The 13038-nt window shown below is 42.5% G+C and overlaps 1 protein-coding gene across 1 annotated transcript in view; it reads left to right on the top strand.

Annotated features, from left to right (window-relative positions):
- The first annotated feature begins 6135 nt into the window (after positions 1 to 6135).
- The window catches only part of LOC107374496 (adhesion G protein-coupled receptor G3), a 30585-nt gene continuing 23682 nt past the window's right edge, over positions 6136 to 13038 (top strand). The window contains exons 1-4 of the mRNA XM_054732580.2: positions 6136 to 6365; positions 6771 to 6832; positions 7087 to 7305; positions 7924 to 8092. Coding sequence (XP_054588555.2) covers positions 6364 to 6365; positions 6771 to 6832; positions 7087 to 7305; positions 7924 to 8092 — 452 coding nt within the window. The 5' untranslated portion in view covers positions 6136 to 6363. The remainder of the gene's footprint in view (positions 6366 to 6770; positions 6833 to 7086; positions 7306 to 7923; positions 8093 to 13038) is intronic.

Below are 13038 nucleotides of genomic sequence, written 5' to 3'. Positions count from 1 at the left end.
GAAATATGTGGTCATGTACAAAGTTTACTATTTGATGTGTTCAGCAATAAATCTGTTCATTAATTGGTTTAAATTTTACCAATATTAAGTGTTTCAGTCAGAAACTACATAACTTTATATTTTTCCTAATTCTAAAGTAAGCAAGGCCAAGCAACTGTGTCAACATTAACGTATGTAGCGTAGATAATCTACATACTAGAATTTAACGCTGTTGCTATTCAGCTCTGTTAAATCCTGAAAAAGATCAAATAATTTGGCTTATGAACTTATATTTACATAGATATCCACAGATATTTATATAATCGACAGAAGTTCAACCAACTGGCTTGGTCTATATTTAATCCAAAGATTAATATTCAATTTAAGAGATTTAAATTAATAGCAAAAGTTTATTTATTAAATCAGAAGATTTAAAGAAATCTTTGCTCGTTCAATAACCAAATATACACCACTCTGTGTTTCATTTCAAAGAAGAGTCAGGTTTAAAAAGTTTAGAATTTATTACTAACAATTTAAAGATGACAATTTAAAAGACAATTTAAAGATGACAATTTATAAAACTTTGATATTAAAACTTGGTATTAAAAGCAACCTGTGTCTAGATGAAGACTAAAATGAAATGCGTGTGTTGGATGTGTGAATGGAATCTCAGAAGGTTTCTTTCAGAGAGAGAAAATGCGTTCTGGGTGGAAGAGTTGGTTTGCAGCTGAGCTAAGTTATTTCTTAAAGAAAACAGCATATGGACGCAATCTGTCGGAAGTGTCTACCTCACCCAGTTAGGAGACCCTCTTTTGGATCTGAGATGTCAGGTGGGATGATGAACCCCCAAGCATGAGGTGGGTAGAAGAAATATCTATACAGAACCAAAGCTTATTTACTGTCAGCATATACTGTCCAAATATTGATGACCCTCCATTCTTTCATAATTTTTTTCTCTGTACTCTTCGAACACTTGGACTGTCCACTTATACTTGGAGGTGATTTTAATTTTTGGATGGACACTTTAACAGACAGGCTCAGTACAGCTGGGACTCAGTGCAATTGGCAATCCACTAATATAGTTACACAGTACATGAGTGATTATGGGATTTGTGATGCATGGCGATCTCTTCATCCTAACCGTAGAGAGTATACTTTTTTCTCACATGTCCATCACTCTCATTCACGTTTGGATTATTTTCTAGTCAGCAGCTCATTGTTGGCTGACATTTCAGACACCGAGATACACCCCATAGCTGTCAGCGACCATGCTCCGGTTTCTTTAACTGGTAAACAAGAAGACAATCCCACCAAGCAAAAACTGGAGGTTTAATACATCACTACTTAAAGACGAAGGTTTAATTGATTTTTTTAAAAAAGGAGTGGGCTTTATATTTAGAACATAATGACCTGCCTGGAACATCAGCATCTATTCTCTGGGAGGCAGGAAAGACAGTGATGAGAGGTAAAATAATCTTTCTCATCACATAAGAAAAAACAGAAAACAAACATATTCAGGAGTTAGAAGAAATCATTAAGTCTTTAGAGGCATCCACAGAAGAAGAGTTACTGAGCAAATTACGTAAAGTTAAATTAGAACTTCTTGGAATTATTGACAAAAAGACACAATTTTTAGCACAAAGACTACGAATAGAAAACTTTGAACATAGTAATAAATCAGGTAAATTTGTAGCTTGCCAGTTAAAAATTAATAAAGAGAAAACTACCATATCTGCTGTTAAAGACTCAACCGGGAACATAGTTTATGACCCTGAAAGAATAAACAACACTTTCAGAGACTTTTACCAAACTTTGTACTCACCACAGATAAACCCATCAGATAACGAGATCAATGAGTTCCTTGACAGGATAACACTTCCTAAATTATCAGACAGCCAAGTTACAGTCCTGGACTCGCCACTAACATCAGCTGAACTCCAACAACCCCTTAAATCCATCACTAATAGGAAAGCTCCAGGTCCAGGCGGGTTTCCAGCAGAGTTCTACAAAGAATTCTGGATCATTCTGGCTCCAACATTTTTCAGAATGGTGAGGGAAATCGAAGAGAGCGGCAGATTACAGCCAAACATGAATTCAGCCAATATTAGTCTCTTGTTAAAACCAGGCAAAGACCCTGCATTTCCTACCAGCTATCGCCCAATTTCTCTTATTAATGTTGATCTCAAAATAATTTCTAAAGCCCTGGCAAAAAGATTAGAGAAGGTAACCCGCTTCATAATACACCCTGACCAAACTGGTTTCATTAAGGGTAGACAGTCATCCACAAACTCGTGTAGATTACTTAATTTGATAGATTTCTCTTACAGTAGAAACATTGGTTGGGGTCTGGGGTGCTGGGTTGCTGTGCGGGGAGATGAGGCCTCTGACGAGTCCTTAGGACGGCTCCTCTTGGTCCCAGGTGTTTCGGGCTCAGCTGCTGATTTCTTCGGACCCATAACGAAAAACTCAAAAACTCTGTCAACATAGTTCTGTAAACTTTCTAAATTTTCTTCACTTACCTCCAGGTTGAGTGAGTTATAATTACCAGATTATTTTTTGAGTTGTCAGTAGATAAATTAGGCGAAAATGCGTCTTAAGTGTGGATGTTTGTTAACGAGCTGTCATCTGCTTCAAAACGCTGCAGTGTATCCGGTGCTCGGCCGCCAGCCTCAGCGCATGCTCCCTGGAGAGCTGGAGGCTAGGAGGGAGATCTGGCCATCTGATTGGGGTCTGGGGTGGTGGGTTGCTGTGCTCAGCGTTGGGCGGGGGAGCCTGCTCATCAGCACCCCAGCAGAAAGGGTCAAACTCTGGTAACCGGTGATGGTTGTACCCCATGTGCAGCAGTACCGGGACCAGAGTGAATAGGGTGTGTATGGGGAGCATGAGTGGGTGTCCGGCGTGCATTTTTGTAAGTCTTTGGTTGTATGTGCATGTGTGAGTATGAGGGAGGGAGTGTGTGACTGTGTTTGTGTATGACTGTATATGTCAGGTGGGGCCTTTGACTCCTCTCTTCTCCTGGGACTTCTTTTGATGATGTAGATCTTCATCTCCCCTCCCCCTGCCACACCTGGTGTGGAGTGTTGTGCCTTGGTCGGCCTGAGTGTTCGTGGCTCCCGGGTCAGGGGGTTTAAGATTTTTGTCGTCTGCCTGATCAATCCCGGTGGCTGCCTGGTGGGGTCTGGGTCCCTGGGCTCTGCTGGGTCCCCGGCGGGGGTGGTCGCCCCTGGGTCCTGGGTCGCTGGGTCCCGGGCTCGGCCGGCTAGGGGGTGGGAGGCTGCGGGCGGGCCTGTGGGCTTGCCGCTGATATCTCCCGGGACTCTGCCGGCTGCTGGTTGTGGCCCCCCGGGGCGATCCTCTGTGCCTCTCGAGGGGGGCGAGGGCCTTTCTGGTTGCAGTCTCCTTGGGGTTCCTGTGTTCTGGGGCAGCGCCTGGATCTCTGGGACTTGGAGCTCCCCCCGTCTCCTGCGCATCTTTTGGGGGCAGGTCTGTGGTCCCTCACACTCTCTATTGGACGCTCCTATAGAGAAACCTTACATAAACAAGCACGTGTACACACACAGGTGCTCACATGGAGCTCTCAAAGTATGGGCTTGGGCACATTCAACACTTGTCTTAAGACTATGGTGGGCACTTAATGCACTGTGATTTATTATCGTTTGACTGTTCAGTGAAACAATGTTGAATATATATTTCTTCATCAAGTTGACGCAGTGATAGCTTGATCTTGTTGTATTGTTGTTGTGTCCCTTTTTTTTTTTTTTGCTTTTTTTCCCTGTCTCTTTCTGCAGATCTAGGAGTAGATTCTTGTTCATTATTGTTTATTTTTGTGGAACCCCCCCCACCCCCTTCCCCCCTCTCTCCCCACCTTTTGTCTTTTCCTTTCTCTTTCACCTCTGACTCCGTGTTTGGTCAGAATTACAAAGCATTCAAAAACAATAACAATAAAGTTTTAAGTATCAGGCGTGACATTAAAAGCAGACACTTTGATGCTCCACTTGAGAGTAAATCTGTAAGGCTTGTTACCAGCATTCAGACATAAATTCTGTTTGCTTCACAGCCAGACAGGACACGGTAAAAAAAAAGTAAATAAATAAATAAAATTTGTGTCATCCGTCTCACTTTTGATTTGCCAGTGATAGACCGCAAGGGTAACTTTAACCATGCGGAGACGAAGAGGAGGCGAAAATTTGATATCAAGTTCAAAGAGAACGTGCTGCTGCAGAACACTCTGGGGGAGTAGTAGGGGTTGTATGAACTAGTCGACTAGTGGACTTCACTGCTCTATAGTGACTTTTTATGCCTGTCATCGACTAGTCGCTGTCACGTGATAATGACCGGCAAAATGCAGTCCTCGGAAAAGACAGCAGCCTGCTGTCAGCAGGTGACAAGCTCCTGCGTGTCGGGAGCCAACGCGCTGTGCCAGAGCATCGGTACTGACATCCGCCGTAAAACGGACATTTAACCAAATTGTGATGTTTACCCTCTTGCAATTTAACATTCCCCTCACCCCTATCCTAACCTTAACCAGCTTGCGCATGCAAAGCTCTGATTGTTGACGCGCTCCAGACATCTGCGTCCTGAGCATGGCCACGGTAACATTATCAAATTAGGTGTCACCACCTCACAAACTAATTTAACACGCAATCGTTTATGTCGGCTCATTTCCTTTTATGTTTTCTGTCTTTTGTTCTTTTATTTGTGCCTGATGTGTTTCGCTGCTGTGGAGCGGGGCGCATCACCTTGTCCTCCGGTGACGCACCTCACCGGTGCGCCGGCGCGCAGAGTGCACTCCGCTGTTTTTGCGGTCGGTGGATCTTTTAGAACTGCAGTTCAAAGGTAACTCATAAGGTGAATATATATGAACCCAGGTAGCAGTTTCTCTTTAGGGTTGAGAGGAGATGCAGGAAGATAATAAACAGACAGGACAGAAAAATAGTCAAATAAAAACAAGTTAGTTTTTATACCTGGTGGTTGCAACAAACAGACATCATTGAAGGTAATCAGAAGTGAGGAACAGAAAATGAAATAATTATTTTAATGTTTAGAGCAGCAGGAACTCCGAGAGGCTGCAGGCGCATCAGTGAGTTTGTGGCCACTGTGCAGGGGGAGGGGGAGAGGGCTGAAGCAGAAAGTACCGTTGTTAAAAGAAATGTGTTTAACTTTGAAAATGTGGGCGCAATTTTAATTGTCAAAAATTCCAGCGAACCAACCGAACTCAAATAGAAATTGAGGCCTGCCTCTAATTCTGGCCCTCCTTCCAATAAAGGCCTGGAGCTTGATGAGCTTGAGTCAAATACAGAGAATTACAGTAACTGGCAAAATCAGTGCACTCTTTTGCGACTTGGCTCTTTTTAAATTAACTGAACTGAATTAAATTAAAATACACATGATGAACAACTCCTGTTCCTCATGCAGGTAGCTACAGGAGTGGATATTAACCCTCTCAGGCTCAAAATAAGTTTTGATAAAGGGGCGGACAACTAAGTCCTTCAGGGGTACTTCTGGGTTAAAAAATGCTCATAAAATACGTGTGTGGAGTAACCAGGTAGGTAGGTTTTAATGTTGCAAATCGGCAACGCCTGCCTCCAGAGGGTTAAATGAAAAACTAAAATAGTGCTAGATACATTTTTGGAATCAATGGCAGTAAAATTAGACAAATGGTGCAGCATAAAGATAGCTTGTATTCAGAGACAGAGAGGGTTTTCTGGCACAAAATACAGATTTTTATCAACCACTAGAATAAAATAGAATAGACTTTATTTCAGTTGCTCAGGACCAACTAAAGTTGAAAAACCCAATGGAACTGATGTAACACATACTCTGTTAGGATTAATAATCCACACTGCAGTAGCTACAAAGGTCAGCATGATGCATGGCCAAGTTAAATAAAGTTGGTTTATGAGAGTCTAAATGTTTCCTTTACCTTTCACATGTTAGAGTTTGTTTGATTAGGAATCCTTAATAATGGGCCACTGTTTGATTTTACTGAGGAGTCTGTTCATATCTCATCCAGCTTTAGTTAATCATTAAACACGTTTCCCTGTTTGATGCAATGTGCTAATCCCCAGATGTGATGAAGTGTTCTGGTAGTTTGGCTCACACAGTTGACTTTAATCCGTGATACACGTGGCAAAAACCTGAAGGATGACAGCTAGAGTCTTCAGTTCCTACTGCTGTCTACAACATGACATTACTGTCATTGACGTGACCGTTTAGATAGAGCTGCAGGGAAAGGAAACATTCATGGAGTTTCATTTGCATTCTATTTGCATTAAACAAATATCCCCATGTGTTGAGTCAAACTAGGAGCTCAGGTGCTTCACTCACAGCTGAGGTTTGCTCCATCCTGTTTGCTCCAGAGGAAAGTATTTTTCTGTGTAATCAATGTAAGTTTTTAATCATCTATTTCCTAGTGTGGTTGAACCTTTCTGTGGTGAAAATGGTGTTTTTATTTTTGCATGTTAAGCTTTTTTACATACAGTTATTAGAAGTCCTGGGAATTAGTTTCTATTTTCTTTTCAACTGGAGCTTGTGAGAATGAATCATATGTAATATTTGAAACTAAATCTGTTAAATCTGGTCGTTTATTATGTGGAGAAGTTGGAGGTTTCAGTTCCAAGCTTAAATCTTTATTTTCACAATTTGAACAGTGAAACAAAACTTCTATTTACTGCACTCTATAACATTTTTAACTATTTTAAAAGTAACAAAAAATATTCAGAGAGTGAATAACACAAGTTATCAAAACAAATCAAAGTTATCCAATTCAAAAGCCCATTTCATACGTTCAGGGGGGAAAGTATGGTTCTGGTACTGGTGTTGCTGCTGATGGATCATTCCCTGGCTGACCAAGGTATGAAGCATTTTTGTTTATTAAGGAACAAAAACGTTTTAATGCATCTGTTTACACACACACACACACACACACACACACACACACACACACACACACACACACACACACACACACACACACACACACACACACACACACACACACACACACACACACACACACACACACATTTTTATGAAGTAAAAGGTAAAATAAAACATTTTGTACTACATGTTAGCGTTTTCTGACTTATGAGTTTCTTCTGCTTGTAGTGTGCATCAACATTTCCAACCACAGCCTCACCATCGCTCTGACTAATTTGAGCATTGTTGAAGAAGGGATTCACCCAACAAAGTGCCAAACCGACGGAGTCCCATGCCTGTTCCGATGTAGACCCAGCAATGAAACCTGGTTCAATGGATCATTTGCTTGTTTAGATTATTCTGTTGTTAATGATGAAAGCCCCATCCCTCTTTTTGTCATAGCTAAATGTGAGTAAGTCCTCTGAGTAGGTTTGACTTGAGTCAGACCAATTTTATCTTGATTTGTTATATTTTGGGGCAGAAAAAAGCTAAAACTGCTGTGTGTGTGTGTGTGTGATCAGTATTAAGTGTCACAACTGCCATTTAGGCCTGCATTTCCATCAGGCCTGAATACAAGCTTAAATATTATTTACTTTCTACTGTTGTCCAATGTCTGGCATAATACTTAGGACTTGTAACGCTTAAAGTTTTCTTGAGTGCTACTTATAAAAGGTTTGAAAATCACAGGTTTAGAGAGTTTGTTTATAAAAGTCAGGAAACAACCATGATTGGTTGTAAAAGTTACATAAAAAGATTCCTGTTGTCAGAAAAACTTGTAACGCTTGAAACTTACCAGAGTTAATGGGCCAGAGCTCCAGAGAACTTATACTCCGGTGCTCATAGTCTCATTTGTTTGCTAGATTACTTATATAGAGACGCACCTTTGTTTGGAGTAGATTAGACACATGAACAAACCTGCTACTGTGTGCATTAGGGTTAGGGCTCATTCACCCCCGTGCTCTTTCCTTTTAAGACCTATTTTTCTCTTTACATCTCATTTTATCTAAATGTTTCCTTACTCCACAGACACCCATTGTGATCAAGTTGTATGTAGTAATACTTCCATCGTGCCATTATTGAACACATTGAATTGTCCTGACTGTCTTGAGAAGGAAGTAATAACACTCCAGTATGTACGTAGTTCATGTCAAGATCTCTTCAGGACCAGCCAGGAAGTCAAAAAGACTTTTATTGGGTAAGTTTAATTCTTGCGGTAAAGAAACTACTGTGTGTGTGTGTGTGTGTGTGTGTGTGTGTGTGTGTGTGTTTACTACTTATCCTCCTGACAAAGTGCCTTAAATTTTCTTTTTTTTTTTGTCTGATTTCCTGTCAATTTATACCAAAAATGAACAACTTACCATTTTTTTATTTTACAGCATGCCCATTGTAGAGGACAAATTTCACCTAATTACAATTATCAAAAATTAAATCTGATGAAGAACATAATTAATTTAATCAAAATTCACCATTCTTGGTCCTCTGTTGCTTGATACTTGGATTGATACCAAGTCGTGAACTCAGTTGAAAAATGAGCCATAAGACTGGACTAGCCCAAAAGTGAACAGTTGCTCTTCATTTTTGTAATTTAGGGATGAAAATCCTTGAAGTGTGTTTTCGCTTTAGTGATGCGATACACCTCGTGTGTTTTGCCACTGCAGCCCTTCTTTCTGCATCTTTATGCATGCTTGATGTCTACCACCATGTGCATGGCTTCTAGTCTGCACACCAATACACTAAAATGGTCCAAGTGTATCAAAAGAAACATAATTTAAAAGTTTTTGAAGCAAACATATTGTTGTTTACATGTTAATTAACAAGAATAAGAATGATTATTTTGGTAAAAATAGCAAAAGATGAAAATTGTCTTTCCCTAAAATGTTGTTGGTAAGCCGGCCATATTGACTCAGGAGAAAAGGACACTTCCCAGTATGTGAACATAACAAATGATGCATCACTGAAAGCCCAGGATGTCCTCTAGAGCAGTGGTTCCCAAACTTATTTAGCCGCGCAACCCCTTCTATGTCCCGACCATGTCGACGCACCCCCCAGCCCCCACATCAGGGCATGGCTATATATATATATATATATATATATATATATATATATATCAGACGTCAAGCTAAACAGACAGGGTTAAAAATATGATCGACCTTTTTCCCCATCACTTTCATTTTTTAAATAGTAATTAATAAACATTTAATACCATTACAATTTCCTTTAATTTAATTTTAGATAAATATTTGAAGTGCCCAGGTAGCACATAAACAATGCAATTAAACGGTTTTCTTAAAGTAGGAACGTTTAACCTGTGCGGCCAGAGCTCTCTCCTTCCTTCTGCTCTGCGTAAACCTGAACTGGTCACCTACTTGTGCGTAATCAAATGTCTATAGGGGAAAAGATGGAAAAGATATAGCCATGAGGTTCACTTTTGCCTCAGACCGACTTATTGCTGTTTTATGGTGAGGCTGAATCTGCGATCCGCTGCCACGCGGACTGGAATAACAAATGCTGCAGTAACATGAGTTGTGGTCAGGTTCATGAGGAGTCACTGGCTGGAGTGGACCCGACTCATCCCAGAAGCTAATATCTTAATTTGACCTTGAATGAAAAATGTTATAAAACCTCTTAAAAGTTTTTATCACAGAGGCAGCGCTCATTTCTGTCTTCAGTCTGACGGCGCGCCGGAGTTTGCGCAGCGTGCGCGCTTATTGAATCTGTGTGTGTGTGTTTGTGTGTGTGTGTGTGTGTGTGTGTGTGTGTGCGCATACGCGCGGCACAGCTCCATGAGCCGCTCACGTCACTGCGTCTCGTTATTGGCGCTATTTAAACCAATGTTGTAAAATTACTTCTGCCCAGCCCAGATGTGCTCACTTGTGCATCGGTGAGCCGTGGTTCCGCTGGAACGCGTCTGACCGCTGACAGACGCACTCTGAACTTCAGATCTTCAGCGCGCTGTTAATAGTCTGAATGGGAATCATTTCTTGATTTATTTTGTTACATCCACAATGTTCTGTGTGTGAGGTTTACAGTGTCAGAACACCTGCATGAGACAGGTGTTAATTACAATCTGCCAGAATGACTCACCACCTTCAGGTTCCTCCAACACCGTTAAAAATGATCAAATACGGAACATATCGGCGTGCGCAGGCCAGAGTGATGAAGCTCGGCGCATTGTTATTATGAAGCTAGGGCACATGCGGAGGACGTGCGTGCAAAAATATACTTGTTTTCAATTACATTTATTGGGCCCACTTACTTTTTCAAAGGCCCACCCACAAATGAGTTTCTGGCTACGCTAATGGTGACATATGACAGACTTCTCTGAGCTCCGCAGCCATTACACTTTTCACCTCGCGCACCCCCAGCGGCAGCTCGCGCACCCCCGGGGGTGCGCGCACCACACTTTAGGAATCCCTGCTCTGGAGTGCTGTAAAGCTGGGCGGACACTGTGCGACTTTTTCACTCATAGCACTCAGCTTCAGCTCAAACTGTACGACTTCCTCGCAGGGCAGATCTCACGAGTCATGCGCTCACACTGCACAAACCCAGTTCTCGGATGCGACCTGACTGCTCACACTGTACGTCTGGAAGCAACACGTCGGCTCTAAAATTATGCTAAAAATAGCCGTTTTTACTCAACACGTCAGACTTTTTTGTCTTGCCTGTTGTCCTTTGGGAGTGCTGCAGGAGGACACACAGGGATTTATGGGGTTGGATGAGGAAAACGAAATAAAGAAAGTAAATCTGTGTTTTGTGATCAGTTTAATTTGACAAGAACATGACAAACACGCTTTCTTGTGATTAAAAAATCGTGTAGAAATAAAAATGAACGTGTGTTATTAGGGAAACAGCGGGCGGGCGGTGTTGATGCATGAATGCACATGCGCCGTGAGCGGTTCTGATATTTTTTGGGACACAGCTGCTCGCAGCGCTGCTTCAACAGTGTGATACCCTCACGAGGGACGAGCAAAATATCAAACACGCCAGAAGTCCATGCGAGCTCACGATTGCTTATCGGTAGCTGGTCACGTGGTGTTAATCGCCTCTCACAACCTTCTGTTTACTAGAGCCCTGCACTGAAGCCCTAGGCCCTCAGGTGGGCCCGGCCCGGCCCGACGGCCCGGGTGCCGGGCTTCGGGCCAACGACTGTGTAATTACCTCGGACACAGGCCGGGCACCTTTATTTTTAATTGAATTCATTAAAAAAACTGAAACACTTGAACGCAGTAGCACCTGCCTGCTTCTCACGCACTGGCACCCGTTAGCTCAGTTAAGGTCTGTGTGGTTTATAAATGCACCTATATAAACGAATTCTCAAACTGCTGATTGAAACGTGTGCCCCTATTTTAATATGCCATTTTATGTCCACTTTGATGTCAGAAACCGTTCATTTATTCTCATGAAAACGGCAGCATTCTATTTTTCTGTGAATAAATTAGCTCTGCAGTTAAAAAAAATACAGCATTCATTGCTGCTTTTTGTTCTAACTGGAGAGCACATTTTCAGAACGGCAGATTAAATTTACAAACACTATATTAATTGGGGGCGTTTACCGTAAATCCTCTAATACAGGCCGGTATTCAATTAAAGGCCGGGTCTCTAATTCTGGCCGGTGTCTGAGCCAGCGGAGGTAAATAATGGCCGGTCTCTTATTGTGGCCGGATGGCATGTGGTAACAAGTAAGTACGAGCGTCCCAGCGGCAGGGTTATAGCCCCCAAATCAACCAGCAGGAGGCAGTAGAAGTTCACGCAGACCTTTTTTAGGCCTTTTTATTCAACGCTTTGTAACGCTAAGAACACGATCCTCTATCACGCTCCTACCACACAGAGTCACGGTGTCAGTTAACCATGCTAATTCAACCCGCTCCACAGAACACACATCACCTTCCCTGTGGCTTACATAACACTCACACAACACGCAAATCAGCACATAGGAACTAGCAGAATGATAGGAAACACATATAACACAATACCCAGAATGCACCTGGCTTACAACCCCAGCCAGGTCATTACACTATCAAGTTCAAAGAGAACGTGCTGATTATGCTGCAGAACACTCTGGGGAGCAGCAGTAGGGGGTGTATGAACTACAGCAATCCCTCCGCGGTAGATGCGTTCCAGACCTGGCCGCGATAGGTGAAAATCCGCGAAGTAGGGACTCCCAGCATGCCCCTCGCGGGGATTCCCTTCACGTCGCACCTACGTCACAAACCGCGGCTATAAACGGAAGTCGCCTTTCCAGCTCACCACTCAGTCATCGTTTCTTCAGATTCACGATCAGAGTTTCCAACCTACCGATCAATCCAACGAACTATCAGCTCATAGTAAGTTATCTTACTTACTTCTGGAAAGCCCGGCATTTCCGTGTCACTTCGTTGACGCTCGAACGCTCGGGGGTTTCCTAGAGCACCGACGCTATCACTTCCGCGTCTGTGAAACCACGCTCCCTATTGAATTATCGTATGATCACATTCTCTTTTTGGGGGTAAAACTCAAGTGCCAGACCGTAGGTACTGACACGCGATCGTTCATGTCGGTTAATTTCCTTTAATGTTTTCTGTCTTTTATTTGCGCCTGATGTGTATCGCTGCTGTGGAGCGGGGCGCATCAACTTGTCCTCCGACGCACAGATCACAGCAGGGAGCGCTCAGCTGTTTTTGCGGTCGGTAGATCTGCCTCCTGAGCACGGCCACAGTAACAATCAGGTGTCGCCACCTCAAAAACTAATTTAACACGCGATCGTTCATGTCAGTTCATTTCCTTTAATGTTTTCTGTCTTTTATTTGCGCCTGATGTGTTTCGCTGCATGCTGTGGAGCGGGACGCTGCGCGCATCACCTTGTCCTCCGACGCACTGATCACTGATACAGCCGCCAAACAGCAAGCGCTCCGCTGTTTTTGCGGTTGGTAGATCTTTTAGAACTGCAGTTCAAAGGTAACTCATGAGGTGAATATATATGAACCCAGGTAGCAGTTTTTCTTTAGGATTGAGAGGAGATGCAGGAAGATAATAAACAGACAGGACAGAAAAATAGTCAAATAAAAACAAGTTAGTTTTTGTACCTGGTGGCTGCAACAAACAGACACCATTGAAGGTCATCAGAAGTGAGAAACAGAAAATGAAATAATTATTTTAATGTTT

The sequence above is a fragment of the Nothobranchius furzeri genome, chromosome 9 (genome assembly GCF_043380555.1).
Source record: "Nothobranchius furzeri strain GRZ-AD chromosome 9, NfurGRZ-RIMD1, whole genome shotgun sequence".
NCBI lineage: Eukaryota > Metazoa > Chordata > Actinopteri > Cyprinodontiformes > Nothobranchiidae > Nothobranchius > Nothobranchius furzeri.
Note: the sequence above shows the minus strand (reverse complement) of the source record. Positions and strands in the feature narration are given on the sequence as shown.